The sequence below is a fragment of the Sinocyclocheilus anshuiensis genome, unplaced genomic scaffold (assembly GCF_001515605.1).
Source record: "Sinocyclocheilus anshuiensis isolate Anshui unplaced genomic scaffold, SAMN03320099.WGS_v1.1 scaffold124, whole genome shotgun sequence".
NCBI classification, from domain to species: Eukaryota; Metazoa; Chordata; class Actinopteri; order Cypriniformes; family Cyprinidae; genus Sinocyclocheilus; species Sinocyclocheilus anshuiensis.
In genome coordinates, this window is record NW_015554082.1 from 917,017 (window position 1) to 941,432 (window position 24,416).

General features: G+C 36.0%; 1 protein-coding gene across 3 annotated transcripts in view; it reads right to left on the reverse strand.

The window, feature by feature from the left end:
- The window catches only part of glrbb (glycine receptor, beta b), a 37,129-nt gene that overhangs the window by 9,558 nt on the left and 3,155 nt on the right, over positions 1-24,416 (reverse strand). The window contains exons 1-5 of one of the 3 annotated variants that reach the window (XM_016461183.1): positions 14,562-14,856; positions 11,976-12,118; positions 11,304-11,410; positions 10,139-10,206; positions 3,383-3,609 (exon numbers count right to left, since the gene is read on the reverse strand). In XM_016461183.1, the coding sequence (XP_016316669.1) occupies positions 3,383-3,609; positions 10,139-10,206; positions 11,304-11,410; positions 11,976-12,118; positions 14,562-14,564 (548 nt within the window). In that variant the 5' untranslated portion in view covers positions 14,565-14,856. Of the gene's footprint in view, positions 1-3,382; positions 3,610-10,138; positions 10,207-11,303; positions 11,411-11,975; positions 12,119-13,610; positions 13,679-14,561; positions 14,857-24,416 lie in introns of those variants that run through there. The other 2 variants (XM_016461185.1, XM_016461186.1) reach the window with 2 other exon arrangements.

The following is a 24,416-nucleotide window of genomic DNA, read 5'->3' on the forward strand; positions in this document are numbered from 1 at the left end:
ATATTTAATACTTTAGTTAATATTTTATTAATACTTTTCTTTAGTCATTTCTTTTTTTTTTTCAAGTAACAAAAACTTGTATGGTTATTATGTAATGATATAGTGTCATTCTGGCATGCTGTTATTTCTGAAATCTTTTTTAAGCTGACTAAACAAGAAAACTTCAAATCTTTGCACAAATGTCAGAAGAATGTTCCAATAAGAAATAAGATTCTCATTTTTATTTCCAGTACACTGGACGATTACAGTAGAATGAAGAGGTTATGGGAGCAGAGGGATAATAAAGTGTGATAATAAGGGGGGATGTAAGATGTGTCAGATTCATGAAGAAAAAAATATAGGAAAGATATGAAATGTAAAGTCTATGCATGTACAGTATTTGAGGAAGTTGAAGGTCGATGGACGAGTGAAGGCAGAATTTGTTTCAGGGAGGTATAATATGAAATAAACACTCTTGTTTCTTTTTGAAAAACTTTCATTAAGACAGTAATCCCCTGCCACACACATACTCAGAGACAGGGCAAGGCATCCTGGGCCGATGCCAAAAGTGAGAAAGGGCTCACGGAAGACCACCCAGCTCATGCTGTGATCCGGGTGGCATGGAAAAACACTATGGAAATACATTTGCCTAAGACATAACACAGCAAAACGTGATGCTCTTAAACACACTTCCCATCCAGATTGAAATGGCTCTGTGCCAGTGTTTAGATTTTATCTTTACCCTAAACTGGACCGTGTCCAATGCCCGGCTGGCACAGTGACCACAGTTACAACTCACGTTTGTGTAAAGCATAACGGCTTGTGGAATATTTTATCTTTATAAATAACTGTTTGTTTAAATCTATCCGTGTTGATAAACTTTTGCTAAATAAAATAATATTTCCACAGCACTACATGGACAGATCTACAGCAGGTGTGTTCACTGGCTACTAGAAGTCTCTGAGAACTTCATTCACTCAGCAGGACTTGCAGATAAAGCAGTGGAAAGATAATGACAGAGGTGTCCACCACTGCTAAAGGACTGAACTTTCACATGGGATCAAATAGCAGGAGCTGTAATTTAGGTGTCAGTGGTCAGGTGAAATCCTAGAGTCAACAGATGTATCGAATCTCCAATTCTCAGATCACTTTAAGTCCCCTGAGGTTTATTAAAAGCATTAAGAAGAGCTTGGAGGAGGGCTAAGTCACTGTTTCTTGTCATTCAAACATGCATTTTTTTATTGTATATATACTTTTAAAGACACTTATTTTACTTTTTTTAATTATATCAATACTCAAATTTGTATGGAAGTCTGTTTCTACCTCAGACTAATTAGCTAAATAGGACTTTATTTCTTATAATTGTGAATTTATTTATTGTGATTTATGATTTTATGAACACTACCATTCAAAGGTTTATTGATCAAAAGAGACAGTAAAGACTTGTTCTTTTGAACTTTCCGTTCATCAAAGAGTCATAAAAAAGTACTGCAGTTTCAACAAAAATATTAAGCAGTAAAACAGTTTTTAACATTGATAATAATATGAAATGTTTCTTGATCACCAAATCAGCATATTAGAATGATTAGGATGAAGGATCCTGTGACACTGAAGACTGGATTAATGGCTGCTGAAAATTCTTGTTTCTTTTTGAAAGACTCTCATTAAGACAGTAATCCCCTGCCACACACATATCCAGAGATAGAGCAAGGCATCCTGGGCCGATGCCAAAAGTGAGAAAGGGCTCACGGAAGACCACCCAGCTCATGCTGTGATCCGGGTGGCATGGAAAAACACTATGGAAATACATTTGCCTAAGACATAACAGAGTAAAACATGATGCTCTTAAACACACTTCCCATCCAGATTGAAATGGCTCTGTGCCAGTGTTTAGATTTTATCTTTACCCTAAACTGGACCGTGTCCAATGCCCGGCTGGCACAGTGACCACAGTTACAATTCACGTTTGTGTAAAGCATAACGGCTTGTGGAATATTTTATCTTTATAAATAACTGTTTGTTTAAATCTATCCGTGTTGATAAACTTTTGCTAAATAAAATAATATTTCCACAGCACTACATGGACAGATCTACAGCAGGTGTGTTCACTGGCTACTAGAAGTCTCTGAGAACTTCATTCACTCAGCAGGACTTGCAGATAAAGCAGTGGAAAGATAATGACAGAGGTGTCCACCACTGCTAAAGGACTGAACTTTCACATGGGATCAAATAGCAGGAGCTGTAATTTAGGTGTCAGTGGTCAGGTGAAATCCTAGAGTCAACAGATGTATCGAATCTCCAATTCTCAGATCACTTTAAGTCCCCTGAGGTTTATTAAAAGCATTAAGAAGAGCTTGCAGGAGGACTTAGTCACTGCTCCCTGTCATTCAAACGTGTATTTTCTGTTATTTTGATTATATATACTTTACAAGACACTTATTTCACTTGTTTTGGTTGTATCTATACTAGTATGGAAGCCTGTTTCTACCTCAGACTTATTAGGTAATTAGGACTTCATTTCTTATAATTGTGAATTTATTTATTGCGATTTATCTCACAGTGTGATTTTATGTACATTACCATTCAAAGGTTTAAGGGCAGTTTGAAAAAAATAATACTTTTACATCCTCAGCAAGGATGCATTAAATTGATCAAAGGGGACAGCAAAGACTTTAACTGTTGCAAAAAAAAAAAAACTTGAACTTTCTATTCATCAAAGAATCATCAAAGAAAAAAGTATCGGAGTTTTCACAAAAATATTAAGCACATTAAGCACACTGAAGATGAGTAATGGCTGATGAAACTTCAGCTTTGACATCACAGGAATAAATTACATGTAAAAAATATATTTTAAAAATACTTATTTTAAATTAAAACTATTTTATTTTATTATTTTATTTTATGCAGCCTTAGTGAACATAAGAAACTCCTTACAAAAACATAAAATAAAACAATAAAATAAAAAAATAATAATAATCCTATGTACCCCAAACTTTTGAACGGTAGTTTATCTCACATGTGCAACATTATTTCTTGTAATTGCAACTTTAAATCTTGTAAGTGTAACTTCATTTCTCACAATGTGACTTTTTATCTCGCAGCGTGACATTATAACTTATTTTAAACTTCGTCTCACAATTTAATATTTCATTGCTCGGTAACAGGCTTCCATAAATTTGTGGACATGCTGAACCATTAATTTCAACACCTTCAGATTAAACTCCAGCACAGTAATTTGTTCCACTTTAAAAGGCCTTGACATCTGATAAACTCTTGTGTTTGCTTTGTTTCGATTGCTGCGGTAAATAATGTGAGTAGGTGTTACCAGCACTGAGACCTCATTTGTCACCATCCACAAAGACAGAGGTTGGATACTTTGCAGGAAGAGAGCATAAAAGTTCACCTCATGCTGATGAGGACATCTCCGTTCCTGAAGATAAACAGCAGGATGTTCTCCTGAGTGACGTCATGGAAGTTAGCGCTCTTTTCGTTGGCAAAGAAAAGATCGGGTTTCCACAGGCATTTGAACATCTTCGGGTCAACGGTGAGCGAGTCCGACTTGAAGTCCTGAGGAAGCCGGAGTCTGGGATCGTTCCAGCGCTGTCTCAAGAAGATGTTGACACGATAGTCCTAGGAAATACAAGCCAAAATATCCATTAAAGTTCTCACAAATTCAATCAAGCCTGAAAAACCTGGTATTTTGTGACCATAAACTGGCTTCCGGGTGGGTGGGTGGATGGTAGTCTTTGTGTTACGTGACAGGAACTGTGAGAAGCCTTGATTTGGACACAAAAACAGCACATTAGTCCTTAGGGTGACAGAGGAGCCCAGGTGTCTTAGGCATCGCCATGGCAACCAGCATTTCTCACGACCCCTGAGTGATGTTTTTAAAAAAACGCCTGTCTCTGAAGTATCCAGGCTCCAATAATGGCTGGTATTGAAGGCGCACAGCTGCGCCGCTTGAAGCTGCTCCTATTTACATTTCTAACTATCGCAAACATCAGAGGCGTGCAACGGGTGCTGCAATGAGGGCTCACGCTGTATGTGAGCACCTACACTAGGGAAAATACAGGGTTTGTTAAGTCAGATTGGCCCCAGCTTCCCTGCCAGCTTGCGTGAGCAAAAGGCTTTGAAGTGGCATTTTCTAGTGGAGCTTGTTTTGCTAGCGCTGATACTGTGAAGACAGACGACATGCCAAATAAAATGGCCACACTCCAGCTGCACTAGGTCAAGTGAATTTAGTTCCTAAATGTTATTGGGTGTGTTGTCTCTGCGTGTATGATTCACATCTTGGTATGTCCTGTTTTTCATTCGGGGCTCCGACCAGGAACATTCAGGATGTATTACACACACCATGGATGGCACTGTGTCATCCCAGCCAACAGGGAACATTCTCAGAACATTCTGGTAAGGTTCTGTCAAAGTTATAAACAAACGTTCTTCCAGTAACGTTAATAGAATGTTTGCTCAAAGTTATCTGGTCTTTAATAATGTTCTCAAAATGTTAGCACAAAAACATTATTTATACATCATTATTGGAACTTTTTTTTCTGAAACGTTTTAGTTGCTATTTTTAAAGGTCACATATCATGAAAATCTGACTTTTTCCATGTTTGAGTGCTATAATCAGGTCTCCAGTGCATCTACCAACCCAGAAAATGTGAAAAAGACATTTTCTACAAGCTTGTGAAAAAAACGAGCAGCTCAGATTTTGTTCCACCGGTGACATAGAAAGGCGATCTTATTATAATATTTTCGCCCCTTAATCTGCAAGTTTCCACCCACGGCACCGCCATTGCGTTTTTGCAAGCGACAGGGCATACCAGTTCTAACGCCATGGTATGAGCAAAGCATGCTAACTGTTCTGTCTTTGGCTGAACAGAACACTAGAGAGCAGTGGATTTATTGATTTATTTACTGTATGTTATAGTGTTGTCAAAAGTACCAACTACCAGTCTGTACTGAAATGTAAAAAATGTGACGATACCAGCATTTCCCGCGAGCATTTTGAGTGCTGTTGAGCAGATTCTTAGGGTGTTTTCACACTTGGTCCTTTTCAGGGGTCTGAGCATGGTTCGCGTGATTTTTGGCCCATATGTGAACACTCCAAACGATCTCAGACCCCTCAGAAGCGAACCGAACCGAGACCATCTCGGGAGGTGGTCTGAGCACGGTTCGCTTTCGGCTAAAGGAACGGTTTGCTAAAAACGTGCATTGTGAACACAAATCGGGCCGGGCTCACTTGATTTTTCCATTTGCGAATTCCAACGTAGTTTGGCCATCAGATGTTTCCGTACAAATCAGCTGTTCATAGTGGATGCTTCTTCTGACAGATCTCTACAAATTGTTCGCTCACAACGTACACTCGTTTATTTTAATTTCAAACGCTTCCAAACTGTGTAAGAGAGATACGGCTGTGCGCCTTGCCAGTTTAAACTTTTTGATATAGGCTACAAGCGCACACATCCCAGCGGGGGCTAAACTACACTCTCTTTAGCGTTTGTTCAAAAACACCCATGGTTCACATAAACACAGTTGGTTTTGTCTCAATCGAATGTAAACATCTGGGAAAGAAATCGCATGTGTAACTGATCTGTGCAGTATGTAGTTCTAGTACAGCCGCCTGAGAATCAGTAGAATCTATTATTCATACGATTAATAATATGCATTTTAATTTTTTTCATTTGATTAGTACATTTCTTACTTAAATTCTGCATTTAAGGATACCTGTACTGTATCTGAAAAATTTCAAGCAGTTTATTATACTATTTTATTTTATTTGTCCAATTCATTTTTTTTTTCTATCTCAATGTCAGAATGCCTTTTCCGCTGGTCCTTAAAAAGTCTTAAATTTAATTGTATAAAATTTAAGGCCATAAAAAGTACAATGGGGACGGAAAGACAATTTTCATATAGCTTAATGCGATGATTAAAATGAAAAAGGCTATGATTTCATTGGATAAATATGAGTGCTGCACGTTTCAAAGTCTATCTGTATGCAGTTCTGAAAGTGCCACCTGCTGGCAGAGAATGAATTTGCATTTTTTTAACAGCCCTTCTGCTGGTTTAAAATAATTGATATTAAACCAGCGCTTAATCCATTAATATAAAAATCGATACATTAGATTTTTGACTCTTTTCTTAAAAATGGTTTGAAATTTGAAAGGCTGAAATTTGAAATTTTATTTAATTTTTTAAATCTTTTTTTTTTGTGTGTGAAAACCTGTATCTGAACTGTAAATCATGCTTTTTACAGTCATTTTAAAACATTGCCCCACCTCACTCATATGGCATAAATTTTATCTGTGCAGGTCTTAGAAAGTCTTACATTTGAGCTTAAAAATCCTGCAGAAACCCTGTGTGCTATAAAATAAACATGATTACATAGACAAGGAAAACAATTCAAAATAAATATTAAAAAGGTGTACGAAACTATATTTTTTGTGCAAAAGATAAAAATATCCTAAGTTTTGGAGGCCATAATGTCAGCCATCAAACACTGAACTGGACTAGATCCAAAAAGCAACAGTCTGAACACAAAGAGGTCTGAGACACCATTACTGCATAAGTGGACCAAAAAAGGATCTGAGTCCTCTTTCAGGAACTGCGATAGTGTGAACACAAAGAAAACTGGGTCCTTTTTCACTTGGTCCACCTCTTGGTCCACTTAAAGGGGTCTGGGTTCGGTTCTTTTAAAGAGGACTCAAGTGTGAAAACACCCTTAAACACCTCTGATTGGCCATTGTGTTCACATACTCAACAGATATGTCTGTGATTGGCTACAATGATCATCACTTCATACTCTTCACCGAGCGCTGGTACCGAAGTCAGTACTTTTGACAACACTAGTATATTACGCTGCTGCCACACATATCTAATATAAACATGCAATTTCTTTCCCAGCGGTTTACCTTCACAGACATAACCGACTGTTTTTGTAACTCGTGTGTTTTTAACATAAACTAGTGCGTATTTGACAGTTTAAGCGCAATAAGACATGAAAGAGAGTTTAGTACTCACATGCCTTGTGCGTGCTTCGAGTTTGTGCCCTCAGAAAACCGTATAGCCTCTCAGAAGTATAAACTAATGTGGTTTTAAACGCATGATTTCAGTGCGATAGACATGATAATCAAAACCAAACAGATGTTTTTAGCAAAGTATCTGAGGTACGAGCTGTAAAGGCACAGTCCTATTCTGGAAAAGGGGGCAGGGAGCAGCAGCTCATTTGCATTTGAAGAGACATGCACAAAAACAGTGTGTTTCTGCTTCCACTCAAAATAGGCATTTTCAAAATGGTATAATAATGATCTGTGGGGTATTTTGAGCTGAAACTTCACAGACACATTCTGGGGACACCTGAGACTTATATTACATATTGTAAAAAGGGGCATAATAAATCTCTCATAAATGTTACTACTTGTTTTTGAATGTTTAAAAAAAAATCAAAACTAACATTCCTATATTGTTTACAGAATAATAAAATGGAATGTTCCCCTAAGGCCCATTCACATTAAGAACAATAACTATAATAACTACATAGTGTCCACACCAATGCACAGTAACATTGTTTATTATAAGCATGCATTGAAATTTTGTCTTCTGCCAATTTAAATGCTTGAGTTCTCTATTAGAGCAGGATGGATTCTGACTGGCTGCCAATGTTTTTATCATTCATTAGCTGAAAAAAGTTACTGTGTGGCATTATCATTATAGTTGTTGTGTGGACTCTTCTTTTAAATTTAAAACGATTTTTAAATTGTAGTTATCGTTTATAGTTATTGGGTCTTTAGTGTTCACAAAACCATGAAAAAATGTTTTTTAAAACATTTAAAAAAAAATTGATGCTTTGAACATTCAAAAATAACATTGTCATAACTTAATGAAAAGATTAGCAAAATATTCTTAGAACATAATTTTGTTAGCTGTAATGTTTACAAGTGTTGTTTTGTTGGACCTTCCTGTCCAAATGGTAATAAAGTGCTATATAAGCTGTGGTAAGCAAAGTGGCCTACTTCTTACTAGTCATGCCTCTAGAGAGGTTTTGAATAGCCTTTTTGTATTTCTGTTGTATACCACCTGTTAATTTTAAGGTTAACCACAGCAGAACGATGCAACAACAAAATAGGACCTAATTTCCAATGCTATAAAAGCCTGGTGTCACGCAACACTCCTGTAGAAGTGAATGCAAAACTATATTCAACCTATGACACCATGCAGTGCTGGGCAGAAAACATGGCCCTCTGATGTGTTTCCAGGGGAAATATTTTCAGTGGAGTTGATCTGAGACACTCTGGCATGATGGGTTGTTTATGGGTGTCACTGCTCATAAGGAGCCAGACGTAAGATTGTGGGGTCTGGAGCTGATTTTTTTTTCCTGGTGGAGTGTTAAGTAAACACGGTAAGCCTAAAATAAAGCACACAGTAATGAATCTAATCGTCTGTCTGGTAGGAGTTGTCTGAAAATCTGACATTTTAAAAACTTTTTTTTTCTTTTTTTTTGAGACTGATCTGTGTTCTTTGTTGATCTAATCATTGATTTCAATATCAATGATATTTTAAGATTCAGAAAGTAAAAAAAGTAAGAAAAGAAAGCAATTTAATAATCTTGAGGAGAATCCAAGACTCAATGATCAAACGTTCTGGCAAATGTCACTTAACAGATTTTTGTTCAGCTTGTTTTGATAAACATCTACTGTATATTCAGGGAACTTTTTTGTTGTATGGTGAAATTACAAAGAAATTGATCGATTGGAAATGACTCCGATTTATATGAAAACGTAAATATGGAAAATATGTTAATTACATACACTACCATTCAAAAGGTTTGGGGATACGTTTTTTTTTTGTACTTTTATTTAGCAAGGATGCATTAAATAAATTAAAAGTGATAGTAAATGTCTTCATTTCTATTTAAAAATGCTGTTCCTTTTAATTTTCTGTTTATCAAATAATCCTAGAAAAAATGCATCACAGTTAACCAGTTAACACCAAAAGAAAGAAAGAAAGAAAGAAAGAGAGAGAGAGAGAAAGAAAGGAAGAAAATCAGCATATTAAAATGATTTCCAAAGGATCTGGGGCCTCATGTATAAAACTTTACGCAGATTTCATCCTAAATGTGTGCGTACGCACAAAAGCTAGATTTTGCGTACGTACAAAAGTTTTCAGATTTATAAAGCCATGTGTACGCCAGAACCTGCGCAAAATTCCCTTTGTAATACCCAGTCAGTGGAAGATTGTGTGTACATGAATCTCCACCCCGTCTCCTCCCTGAAATAGCCATTTATGGAGCTTACAACGCCTAGTTTTAATATGAATAACGTCATCTGCATATCCTTTCCATGCATATTCCATCGCATATAAATGCGTTTTGAGACATCACTATTCTAATTTATGCAATTTGCCTAAAAGGTAAACATATATTTTAAATTTAAAGCGGAATTGTCATGCGCCAAGCAATCCTCGCTGTGATTAAAACATTAAATTGCATACCACAGGAAAATTGTTCGAAAGCAGCATATCCACTGCAAATATTTCTGTTTAAAGTAATATAAAAATGTTGTAATTTCTGGATAACGATTTCATGAAATTTCAGTGCTTAATTTCATTATTCAGAGTGTCATATTTAATCTAAACGTGTATATCAAATGTAAAACAGACTTTAAAATCATTTTGTTTGCTTCCTTATTTCGCTCCCTCTTGTAAAAGAGTGCGTACGCATGGTCTAGAGTGTCCGTACGGTGCGCACATATTTACGCCTAGTTTATTTTTTATAAATCCCGGTATGTGTGGGATTTTAGGAAAACCATTTTAGGAAAATTGCGTACGCACATTTCCATGCCCATTTTGTGCGTACGCAACGTTTATACATCAGGCCCCAGGTGACACTGAAGACTGCTGAAAATGTATCACAGGAATAAATTATATTTTAAATATGTTAAAATAGAAAACAGTGATTGTAAATTGTAAGATTTTTACCAAATTACAGTTAAATAAAATAAATCCTTGGTGAGCATTAAAGATTCAAAAACATTTGTACCAACTCCAAGCTTTTGAACGGTAGTGTTTATATATTTATGATTATTATTTCTCTGTTTATTTATTGCTATATTTTTGTGTTCACTATTTATGTGTATGGAAAGACAAAAGTGATGTACAATACCATAGTAGTCTCTTGGATGGACCCAAAGCTGTTGATAAAAATGTTCACACGATCCTCAACAGGAATACCTAAAAACAAAACACAAACACACTTTACATCTAAGCACATCAATCACATCCATCAAGCAAGACGCACCAAAAGTCATCCTAGCATGACTTTTGAAAGTCATTCAAGTCATTTACGAAGCACACTTTCTCACGGACTATTACGGGTAACATTAACTATTTGGTTTATACCATGAAACATATGTTTTCACTTTATGTATACTACGTGGAAAGCATGGCATTATAGGAAAATGCTTCAAATACTCCACTGCTATTCCTATTCCCAAGATTATAATGTTGACTTTAATGACTGCCAGTAGCTTTCATCTTGCCCAGATATGAAGAGCAGCTGGCTGGCCATAGAGAGTAATAACACTGAATCATACAGTGAGCTCTTAACACTCAGACCACATCAAGGCCCACGTTTACGCCGAATGCCAGCTAGCAGGGAGTCGACAGAGGTTCTCACTCTTTACAACCTGCTTCATTATATCAGGAAAGGCTGCCAACAGTAGCATAACCTAGAATTACGTATCTGCCACAATGTATATACATACATTAAAACATGTTTTGTAATGTTTAATAATTGGACATAAATATATTCATTGACAGGTGGGCACGCAAAAGACGATAATAGTAACAAGGAAGGGAAACTTGAACCATCTTTCATACACTAGTACACTCGAGTGTATTACAAGTGGTGACTAAATACATTTTTAAATACAAAGAGAGTATGTTAAAAACAAATTTTAGCGGTGTCCCAAAATAGCACAGTTGAGTACACTTAGATGATCTTAAGTTTATCTTAAGAAGTACTAAAGAATCATTTTTAGTATATGAAGTAAAATAGAGCACTTTATGAAAGTGTACTTTTTTCACCTGGGTAACCAGTACCAGCAGAGGTATAAAATTATACAAGGAAGGGAAAGCTTGTTAAGAAAAACTCTTGTTGCTATTGCTGAGGTAATCTGAGGAAAGTGGTAGGGCATTGGTTGGCAGTTGGTAAGACCGTTTGAGTGGCTGATAGGAGGTCTCTATTTGGCTTCTGGGGTGTTGCTAGATAGATGAGACAACATAATGAATCTTGTTCATAATTACATATATCATGGCGCTATACTGACCTTTGAAGTTGGGTCGAATTCTTGGGTCATAGCTGACCAAAAGCCTGTTGAGGATATTGCTGGTAGAGTTTGCTGGAACCCGTGCCAGATCTTCTGACGACAGCTGCCTGAAGGGAGCAAAGATGGGGGACATTAGGGTGCAACCATTTACAACAACAAAACTATGTGAAATCATGCTCATGTTTAAAGTTTCAGTCATCTGTTTATTAAAATATCTTTCATTTTTCATTATATTATTGCAAAGGGCAGCATTTCCAACTCAAGAGTCATTATGAACATTATGATGATGTGAGTTACTTCATGTGCGAAATGTGAAGTACACACAACATTAGAGCAGATTAAATGAATAGTTCACCCAAAAATGAAAATTCAATATCCTTACTATACCTTTCTGGGCCATAAAACATTTCATTTGTGTTGCTGTCTATGCAGGGTCAGAAAGATATCAAAAATATCTTAATTTGTGTTCTGAAGAAGAACGAAGGTTTTACGGGTTTGGAACGACGTGAGGGTGAGTAATTAACAGAATTTTCATTTTTTGGGTGAACTGTCCCTTTAACCGTTAGTTAATTGTTAATATATAGTTTCCATAGTCAACATGATATCTGTATAGTGCAATAGCAGTGTTTTATGAAAAATGAGCCATAAAATGTTGCATACAAATGTACTTACGAAGGACAGTAAACCTGTTTTCCCTTCTTCTTTCCCTTCTTAGCAGATTTTTCTTTGGTGAATCCTCCTTCCATCCAGAGACAGATGATAAGCAACAAGAAAATCACCTTTAGAGCCTTCATATTACAGCAGTTTAACTTAGCCTGGAAGAGAAACATGTATTATATTAGATCAGGGGTGTCAAACTCGAATCCTGGAGGGCCAGAGCCCTGCAGAGTTTTGTTCCAACCCTGCTCCAACACACATACCATGTATTATTTTACCATGTCAAATAAGCCCGAAGGACTTAATTAGTTGGAGCAGGTGTGTTTAATTAGGGTTGAATCTAAACTCTGCAGGGCTCCGGCCCTCCAGGAATTGAGTTTGACACCCCTGTATTAGATGCATACTGACATTATTTCTGTAATGGTTATTAGGTAATTTAGGGCTGATTTTAATAGTGTGATTTAATCCCCTTTATTTAATTCAAAATTTAAAAACAACAAAAAAACAAAGCAGTGTCAATATTTTAACATCTACTGTTTCGAGAAAAAAAAATCTAATATTATTTCCTTTGTTCAAAGTCTTACATAAACATAGCTCTGCAATTCCCAGCAATATTAATGGATAACAATGTCCTCTCTCAAAAGACATACAGTTAGGGCAAGTATGCGCTGGGCTGTCTTGGAGACTGATGGTCCATTGGCTCAGGAAATGTGTTTCTGTTGTATCCGTGACCACTTTAAAAATGGTTATGGGTGTCTGTCACTGTGTGTGTTCTGACAGTGTGCTTATACAGTATAAAAGCATATTGTTTCCACAAATTATATAGGACAAATTATTGAATTTATTACCAAAACTACTAATTTTGCCCCTAAACAGTGCCTTACTGATATTTATGTCACGAGCGTTCTTGGTATCCTTGCATGTGCATTATAAGAACATTAGCAGGATTAATTAATTTAAAATGTACTATAGGAAATAGCTTAGTTATGCTTAAAGTAAGACCTACATGTCAGCAGTTTGAACTATGCCAAACGTCGACCTATTTGACTCATGTACAGTCCTCTGTACAACACAACCATCCATGCGTGTCCCAAATGTAGATGAGAGGAAACAATTGGAAAGATCAGCATGAGGAATTCCCCTCTGAGGAACACTGCCAGAAAACTCCCGTCTAGACTCTTCCACCCTCCACCTCTGGAGGCCTGATTCTGCGCCAGTGCATTGATCATCATCTTAACTTAAACAGGCCAGCGTTCATGCACACTCCTCCAATCTCTCACTCATTCCATCATTATTATTATCACCAGATGCTTGTGTTTCTCTTTCCGATCTCTCCATATCTCTAAATCTCTTTCTCTCTCTCGTTCCCTGATTCAGCAGTCATGGCTATTTGAGTTTAATGTTCTTCTTTGGAAAGACACACACAAATACTGACTGCAGATCTACATATGAAGTATAGAAATTCAAGAAATGGATTATAATGTTTTACTACGGAAGATCATTTAAGGGAAAGAGAGACATGGTTTTGCTTTATTTTCACAACAGACTAAATCTAGTAAACTTGACCCTTATTCAATTGAAACACTTATTTTTTTTGGCTGTCTGCCCTTAGTAAGCCTGACTGCTTCATTCACAGCTAAAAAAACTCACTCTGTTCCACTTATACACAGGTGATGTTCATTTTTCGTGATCTCTGACCTATGACAAAGATCTGTACAGGAACCTAAGGAAAACAGATAAGCATCCAGAAATTAGAGGTATTAGAGGTAACTAAGGTGAAAAAATATATTTAATTATGTTCATTATATTAATTATGCCTACTGTAGCTCACACAATATGAGCGTATGTAAATGTAAATGCGATGGCGCCGCAGACGGCAGCCTCAGTGTTTGTACAGCAATCAGAAGAGGTTTAAACAAAATGCTGATCATACAATATTATGAAGGCTCCATATAGTGGCTGTTCATCTCCATATAGAAAAATATAAAAGTGTATAAAAATATAAATGTTTGTGTTCATTTATTTTCATTTCAAACCTAATAAAATAATAACAATAATTGTATAATTAAATAATAATAACATAGAAAATAATAGCAAAATATATAATGTATTAATAAAAAAAAATATATTAAATACAATTACAAAAAATACAGAAATACAATTGCCCACCTAAACAAACAAACAAATATTTCATATATATATATATATATATATATATATATAAATATTACATAATTTTAGCCTGACAGATGATGCTCATATTGGCAAACCTCATCACTAATCTCCTACTGGCATGCTTCTATTTTATGTATATGCAAATGCGTAAAGGTATAGCAACGACCTGTGGATGCATTTGAGCATGAAGTTGAAGAAGTTGCGTTCAGGCAAGATAGAAAATAAAGCAGGTTACGGCCGCAGATGGGGGAGAGGTAAAACATAACAGCATCCTCCATGACGACAAGGGGGTTGGGATGACGATGATGAGGGAAATACAACACAGAATGACAGCATTTACGCGCGTCGCACCTCCCCCCATTTATCATACACATTTAAAACGCTCGATCGTTCTTTTCTTTAAATATTACTCGCGGTTTCACTCACCATTTCAATATGGTAACGGTTGTTGTTCTACAGATCCGATCCAGTAGCGTTGACAGTGCGATCGGTCGTTAAAAAGCCTTTATGACCGGTCGCCGTCTATATCGCATTCTGCTCGTCGTTCCTTCAGTCAGCGCGAATCAGCGCGAAATTTCATTACGGCGGCGATTCCCGTCTGTTTTTCTTTTTCAATTTTAATAATCTGAACAGAATCTATATTCCCGCTGTCCTATTGCATTGGTAAAGGGTTACCAAAATGGAGCCTTGTGTGTGCACCTGTCATGCAACATGCGCAGTAGAACGCTGTACAAGGACAGAATTAATCACACGGCTTCCACAGCAGCACTGGAATACAATGCAAGGCCATCACACTTGCTCTGCCGTTTCAGCACCCTTGTGTTCCTGGAAATGATTATCACACGCAGTATTATCTGTTGTGTCCATATGATGCTTGAAATTGTGCTTCTGTAACAGAAAGAAGAAAAAGAGAGAAATAAAGAACTCATACAGTATGCAAAAAAAAAAGAAAGAAAGAAAAAGAATGAATGCAAGAAAGAAGAATGCATGCAAGGACAATTGCAAATAGAAATAGATGCAAGAGAGAGCGAAAGAGAGAGAAAAGAATGAATCTGTACAAGAAAAAAATAATGCAAGAATGAAAGAAACAATGTAAGAATGAATGTTTTACTTTAAAAAAAAAGAAGAAGAAGAAGAAAACCTGTGTATTTTTGTGCATGTGTAAATAATTAAACACTTAACCCTCATGTTAGGTTTTGGCCATTTTGACCTAGAAAATGATGAGTTCATGTTTTTGCATTGTACTAATACTTACTGTCTTTGCTCAGACAGGGTATTATAACTTTTTGCACTTTTTGAGGAATTGTTTGACGATTGTTTGACAGTTTTTAAGTAAACACTGCCAAAATTATCCACAAACAATGTTTTTTTCCCCACTCAAAAACTGAGGTGCATAAGCTCAGATCCATGATTCCTATGAACAGTCACTTCCAAAAAGAAATACAAAAACCTGTGCTAACTGAAAGAAAACAAGTTGAAAACAACAAAAAGTTGACAAAAAGATTGAGTGATGATAGGTCAATGCGATTTACAAGCAATTTTTAAAAGGCCAGTCAATTTCAACCGAGATCACCAGATTAGGGAAAGGATTTTCAGCGTAGCACAAGGGTTAATGTTATTTATTTTATCATTTTTTTATATATATATCCCTCTTTTTCCTAGCTGAATGAATGGTGCCATTTTAAGCTTAAACAAGAGTACTCCAGCAACAAGCAAAGTAAAACACAAGTGTGCCAGCCAACAGACACACAAGGTGCGAATGTCTGTATTTTTAAGAACATCAGGACATAGAACCAGTTGTTAGTGGAATGTAGCCATCAGGTATAGTCTCAAACCGAGGCCAAATACATTTTTGTTCTCTCTGAGCGACGTCAAGCACTCTATTACTTCACTCAACAGACTACACAAACATTAAGACGTGAACCAAAGGCAAAGCTCAGACACATTTCTCTCCCATGCAGATATTCTCCAAGGGTCCTGGCGAATGGTGTTTGGATTAAGTGAGAATGAAAACACAGACATTCACAAATTTCCACAGGGCACTCTAGCGTTCAGCAGAGGTCCAACGACCTCAAGCATTGTTCGTATGAATTATACGCAATACTATACCTCCTTCTTCAGCTTTGTCAGAACAATAGACGCCTTAGTCTCTGTTTTTCATTGTAGCGGAGCAGAACGTATTAATAAAGCGTGCACATAAACTAAATTATTGATTAATACCAGTTGAATTAAAACCCCGACAATAAATGACCAGGAACAAAGGGAGGCTTGTTTTCAGAAAACGTTCAATGTTTGGCCAAAAGCCACATAGCTGATGGACAATGTAGCACCAGTCCAAAAATATGTCAGTATGTTCTAGCAAATCGAATGTGGTATTATATCTGGCATGCAGACTCCACTTTGCTATCAGTCTCCACACACCCCTGTGCTGACACATTCCTCAATAAAAATTAAAATAAAAGCAGTCATAGGATGAAGTTACCACTTTACTTTCTCAAAGACACTTCTTTTTGCCGTATGATGGTGTGTAGCTCTCAAGAGGTGATTGGCAAGCATTCCAGAGGTCTGAAGGAGTATCAGGAAGACCCTAATGGAGAATAACTGCTGAGACTCTGAATTAGTCGTCGTATATAGTCACTAGATGTGATAAATGACATGTAAGAAAGGGACTGTCACAAGATGTGTATGGAGAAGTCTAAATTTTGAATTGAAAGAAGTTAGTCTAGACAGACATGATAGGAAGTTTATGAATAAATCTGTATATCGCAGACTTATATTCTCACATTTCCCTGACAATGTCTATTTCAGGGGTTCACACTGTTTATCTTGCCAAAAAGCTGTGCAAGGAGCATGACTCATCCTATAGACTCTCACTCATTCGCTTTACAACATTTTTATCAGATAAAATCTATCAAGTTCATCTGTTTGTGAAGTACGGAGTGTGATAATTCCTTAGGTCGTAATTGCAGCTTAGCAAGAAATTGTTTTAACTTTTACTTTCCCTTTTTATGTCTCTTGGAACAGACCCAAATGAATCAAAGTGAGCAGGTCAATAGCCTTTTTCTCACATTGGAACAGGACCAAATCACAGACTAGAAGCAATGTACAAGGAGAGAATTTACTCACCTGACAAATTACATGGAACTTTAACAGCTACAAATGTGCAGTACAGTACAAACAGAGATCAGATGTTAAACACAAGAGGATTTTTAAAATCCATATGGTTTTACTACAACAACCATGTCTTTATACTGTATGCTACTTAATATCATTACTACAAGCCAAAATACCTTAAACGTGACAAATGACTTTTCCAGTTAATGTTAGTGTTAGCCAAAACTAAAACTATTACAAATTTTAAATGTTAAAATAAAATAAATATTGCCTTGGTAACTAACTGAAATTAAATTAAAGTTTAAACTGAAGTGTAAAATTACTAAAACTAAAACTCAAAAATACAAATAAATTGAAGCTAAATAGAAAATTTTAAAAACTAGTGAAAATGGCAAAATCAAATAACAAAATTACTAAAGGTTAAACTATCAAAACTATTTCTAAACCAAATTTATTAAACTATTAAAACAAAAACATATATATAAAAATAAAAGCATAATATAAAAAATACTATCATAGTATGTAAATAATGCAAAAATAACACTGGATTTGACTGTAAATCATCAGCACGTCATTGTAATGTCCCTCACCGCTGATGCATTTCCTGTTCTGGACAAGCTAACGTGTCATATCCTGCATGATGGATACTGCACTGGATAGAAGGTGACACAAAGTTTGTTTAGTTTAGTTTCCTCTATGACCTCACTGCAAACAGACAAAGATTATGTTCTCGCTAATGCTACAGCCGGATGCTAACTCGTTGTTTGCTGGCCAGACAGGCAGTGACCGCAGTGACCTTTTCCTCCAGCCCTCAAATAGCCTTGTTTGTAATTTCACTGTTTATCTAGATTCAATATCAAAGTGACTCACAGGACCACCATGAAAGCATAAGACGCTGTAATGTCTCAAACAAGGCAAAATAGCAATCTACTGAAACCCCTCCCCCATATACAGAGAGAGGGAGAGATTCTTTCTGGCAGAGGTGCTGACATCTGCTGTAGGTTTTGGGTTGGAATATGATACTCTCCCATAGTCTGCACATGACCTCCAGTCTGGCGGCACCACATACTACACCTTTCCCCTTTATGCTACTGAGGGATCCATAAGCAATATTATCTGCATACCTAGAGGCGAATACTTCTACAAACCAAAAAATAGCCAAAATAAAGCATTAGGTATGTTTTGTCTTTACAGTACCATGTTTTCTTTAAAAACCTATTCCTGTTCTGACTGTCAAAATCATTTGTCAAAAAAGACCATAATATACCTTCCACAATCCCAAAATGACACATTTATCATATATATGTACTGTACATACAGTATATATAATGACTTCACCTCTACAATTGATCATTCTGTCCATGTTGCACACAATGCAACAATAAAACAGCAAACTTCAAAATCTGATCATGTCAGATTGAGATTTTCAGCTTCCACATGCTTCTGGTCTCAGATTTGTTTCCCCCTTCTGTAGTGGTCTGGGGCTGAAAGTGAATTGCTTTGCCATTGCATCATTTGTCTGGGAGAATCACTTCAATGTGTGCCCTTCTCTGATTGTTTAGTCTGCCATAGAAATCTACACCTAACAGGCACGTAAGGAATATGTTGACAGCTGAGAGATGAGATTAACCACATGAAAAGACCTTCATGGGTTGATGCTTTGAGCAAGAAGAAGGAAATAACTTACACAAGGGGAGTAAGTGCACTGTCTGCAGCTTTGATTTGACAAATTAAGAGGTCTTTAGCAGTTCCCTTAAGATGCTTTAGGCATTGTTCTGACTTCACAATGATGAAATGCCAAACAAAATGATGAAAAGATTTAGACATAAGAACCGAGGAACAGGCCACAACTTGTGATAATAATAGTGTTAGGCCTTGTTCCAAATGGTCACACCCGTTCAGGAAGCCTTTCCATCAACATGCGAAGTAGTCATGAACTAATGGTTAATGCATCTTCAAGACCATTTGCAGAGGCAGAGTTAAATCAGCCAACTTCAGAATCAGAATCAGAATGAGCTTTATTGCCAGGTATGTTTACACATACAAGGAATTTGTTTTCGTGACAGAAGCTTCCACAGTGTAACAGAATGACAGTGACAGAACAAAAAACACAGATAATAAAAAATAGAACAAGTAAATAAGGAATAAAAATATATAAGCCTGTAGGTCGGTATTAGATGAACTAAACAGTGATCAGAGAGCCCCTAACTTACAATAATGACAAAAGATGGCAAGCTGACCATGTTAGCTAAAACTTCAAGTCCCTGTGATTTCTCACATTTATTCTTACCACTAAAAATAAGAAGAAAAAAAAAAGATTTTTACACTTTTAAAGGAGATCCCAAATAATGAATTCTATAGCTGTAGCAATAACTAACTATGGTACTTGGCAGAAACTAACTGACAGAAGCTGTATTGTTGTAAGTACATTTTCAGAAGAATATATAAGAATTAAGTGCAGATTTCTTTTGATCTGCAATGCAAATCGGTGGAGTTTTGCACTTTTTCTTTTCTTTTTTCCCAATCTCCAGCACCAGTGGTCTCCCAGGTATTCGAACAGAGGGAAGTAGCTCATCCATACTCATTAGTATGTGAGATTAGACCCAAAGCATAGCATGTTAAAAAGTGTATGCCAAAGGTTCCCTAGTATCTACTATTTCCAGTAGATTTCCAACGTGTGGATCCATGCACACTCTAACTGCTGATATTTGTTTTTACATCCCATTGCGTTTTGGAGGGGGATTTGGTTCGGAACTCTGGGCACTGCCCCTCCAGACGAGAGCCAATCATCATTTGTCTGAGCTATAACTAAAATATAAAAATTAAATAATTGATATTTTCTCATGTTATTTGTATTATCTTATTATTTTAGTGGATTGAATAAGTACGTTTTGGGCTTAATTAATTTCTATGATATTTAAGCCCCATCCTCGAGAGCCGCGATCATGATTCTAACTTGTCGCAATAGGCTACATGAGTACGGTGTACATTTTAGGACATCCTCAGACCTCAGTCATTAAATGAAAAGGCGTCATGCCTCAGACTAAAAGGCTTCAGTCATTGGACAAAACGGCATCGCGCCTCAGACTGAAAAGCTTCAGGTCTCAGGAAAAATGACGTCAGGTGTCAGGTCTCATACAATTAGGCATCAGACGAAATGGACTCAGACAAAAAGGCATCAGACGAAACGGACTCAGACAAAAAGGCATCAGACGAATCAGACGAAGGTGGAGTGTCGTGTTGCCCCGCCCCATGTGACGTCACATGCACGCGGTTCAGAGGATGCAGAGGATGTCGGTTGATGGATGGCAAAAGGAGGTAAGCCACATCTGATATATTATATTTTAACAGGTTTATTTAAATGTTACACTAATTAAGTTATATAGAGAAGAGTACATGCATTTCGAGAGTCTTGTGTGCACGTTTAAAAAGTTAGTAAGCCATATTGCAACTAGCCAGCTTTTATGTTGGCAAACTGTAGTAAAGTTACCCTTACAAAAAATAACCATGGTTTTACTACAAATAATAATAATAATAATAACCTGGTTGCTATAGTTAAACCATGGTATCCACAGATTAACCATGGTTTTGCTACTCTAGCCATAGTTTAACCATGGTATTTGTAGTAAAACTGTGGTTATATAAATGGTAATCATTACACTAAAAAAACATGTTACTACACTTTTACTATAATAAAACCATGGTCAGTTTACGTCAAGGTAAAGCGAATTCTTTCGAGCTATTAGATTGAAATTAGACTAATTATAATATACCTGTATGAGTCTAACACTAGGAGTTGTTGAATTAAATGTTTTTTTAAAAACAATGGTTCTGTCTTATAACTAAATATATATTTGTTTGTTTCAGTCAATCAAGAATGGATACAGAGATAAGTATCCTGCATTTAAGATGGCTTATATTATAAATGTATTGTTATATGTGTTAGCTTGTAATACTATCATGTTCTGTTTGCTAAACTACTGAATGAATGTTGAAACTTTCTACAGAATTAAAAAAAAACTTCACGTTAATGTGCCTTAACTTATTTAGATGAAACGATAAAGTTGCTATTTGACAATGGCTTCAAACAAAGAGAAATGTGCTCTTTTTTTGCCGCTTCTGGATACAAAATCAGGTAATCATTAAGTTTAGTTAAGTTGGTAACACTTACTATGAAGCCCATATTTTTAACACATTATAAGGGTATTCTTAAGGCATTATAATGAATGCACAATGCATTATAAAAAACTTATTATATGTTGTTTCATCTCATAAATAATCATAACAACAATTATAATACATTATAAAACTTATTTGTGGTTATAACTTTTATGAGTATGATTATGTATAACACGCAATAAACACCATGTTAAATCCACGTAATTTATAATGGATTATACGTCTTATATCTTGACATTATTTATTTAAGATCTGTACAGTATCTTACTATCTTATTGATATTACAATAAATATAGTTAAAATCAAATGTGCCATATTACACATTCATCTGATCAGATATCTGATCTTATGGCTGTTTAAGAAAAAATATTATTTTTATTTTCATTATTATTGTTGTTGTCGTTGTTGTTGTTGTTGTTGTTGTTGTTATTTATAAGTGGTATTTGTCTGCTTTAAATAAAGTAACAAGTTAACAATGGCAAGATATGGGACTTATAATACATTATAACTATGGGAAATATAAACCATTGTAAGTTAAGTGGATGCATTGTGTTCATTGTGTATTATAAATCATAATCTTAAAAGCTATAACCACAAATATAAGTATAGTAATAAGTAAATATTATAATGCATTAAAACTGTTGTTATGATTACTCATGAGATGGTACAACATATTATAAAGTTTTTTATAATAGATTATGCATTCATTATAATGCCATAAGAATACTCTTATAATGTGTTTTAAATACGGGCTTCATAGAAAGTGTTAGTGTTAAGTTTAATCGATAATGTACTGCTTCACTGATGTTAAATATGCAATATATCCTTATATTCTGTATCTATCTGTATTTATGTTCTACTGTTAGTGTTATCTGTATGCACCAAGGGTCTGAGAGTAACGCAATTTCAATTCTCTGTGTGTATGTGCTGTACATGTGGAAGAATTGACAATAAAGCAGACTTGACTTGACTTGGACTCAGACGAAAAGGCATCAGACGAAAGGGACTCAGACGAAAAGGCATCAGACGAAAGGGACTCAGACGAAAAGGCATCAGACGAAAGGGACTCAGACGAAAAGGCATCAGACGAAAGGGACTCAGACGAAAAGGCATCAGACGAAAAGACATCAGACGAAAGGGACTCAGACGAAAAGGCATCAGACGAAAAGGCATCAGACGAAAAGGCATCAGACAAAAGGGACTCGGGTGGAGTGTCGTGTTGCCCCGCCCCATGTGACGTCACATGCACGCGGTTCAGAGGATGTGGTATGGAACGGTTGATGGATGGCAAAAGGAGGTAAGCCACATCTGATATATTATATTTTAACAGGTTTATTTAAATGTTACACTAATTAAGTTATATAGAGAAGAGTACATGCATTTCGAGAGTCTTGTGTGCACGTTTAAAAAGTTAGTAAGCCATATTGCAACTAGCCAGCTTTTATGTTGGCAAACTGTAGTAAAGTTAAAACGAATTCTTTCGAGCTATTAACAGTTAGACTGCTTGATAAAAATGTGATTGTATTATATAAACATTTTTAAAACAGTACAATTAGTCAGTTAATCAGCTACCTCGCCCTAGGCCAATCAAAACATATAAACTATAAAATTATGGACGTTTTTGACCAGGAGTATCAGTTACAATACAACAGTGGACTGATTAGGTTAAGTAAATCATGAGCTAATTTGTTTTTATCTCACAGACCGCAATCCTTTTCAAAGTTTTATGTTGCTGTGTACATTACTTAAAATTATGTAAACTGTCTTGACAGTGGCAAAACTAACCTAATGAAATGCATGATTTAGGCATATAACGGAAATACATGACAATTTAACACTACTGTTTACAAATTTGGAGGTTTACAAACCTTAAGAATAAACATTGTAACTAAATTAAACATCATTAAGGAATGGCAATGTAATGTAATATAATAGGTTTTTTGTGATAAATGCACTAATTTTCATTATTATTAAAATCTTGACATTTATTGAAGCTTTCTTCATAGTCAAAAAGCATGTTGTTGATTACCTTTGTGTTGTAATGAAATAAGGACCTTTTTGAATATTCAAAATGGAAAATAACAATTGACCAAGATTCTTCTTGATCTAGTTTCTCTTCCACATTAAGATCACTCTTGAGAAACTTAAAGATGAAGTAGGCTAGGCTACGGAAGGACAAATAGGCCTATCCAAACTTTTTCAGACTAGGCCTACTGCAGCTTGCACTCACGCTACCCGTTGGTTCGGCTACATCAAAAATAAGTTTCTCAGTTATGAGGAGAATAAGAAACTTGCTCTGGGGTGCGGTTCCCAAAAACATCGTTAGCCAACTATGGTCACAAGTTCCGTTGTTACCAACATAGTTCAACGATTTGGGGTTTCCCGAAACCATAGTTCAAAAGAACATTCGCAAACTGCATCGCAAACTTGTGTCGTTGGAATGACAGCTCTTCACCTGTGGTTAGAGGCATAGGTCGTGGTTAGTTTGGGGTGTGTTCTATTCAGAGTTATCAACCCTATGCCCTATTCCTTTCGAAGATTTCACCATCCACTTTGAGTGATTAGGAAGAGTTAAAGTTGTGGTGCTTAGGTCTTACCTAATTCGCCTTTAAATATTTTTTTGATTACAAATTCAGTTTGAAACTATATAGCAGCGTGGCCCTCGAAATTATTCTCCCTTCGAAGTGCCCTCTGAAAGCATTAATCATGCCGATTGGAACGCAGCCTTCGTTTCGTTTGCGCGAAGAAAAGGTGAGTTTGTCAAGTGAGTATCTTTGTTAAAACATTCATAAAGACAAATTTCTCATATAACAATATTGGTAAAACAGTATGTTAAAGGTTTTCACTTATATTAAGTGTTAACACTCAAATCACAGTATTTTTATAGTAAATGAATGTACCCAAATAAAGTAACAAAAATGTATAAATAAGTGAGTGATTTTGTTGTTTTTACAGAATTAGAATATAGAATATTCTCTACAAATGTGT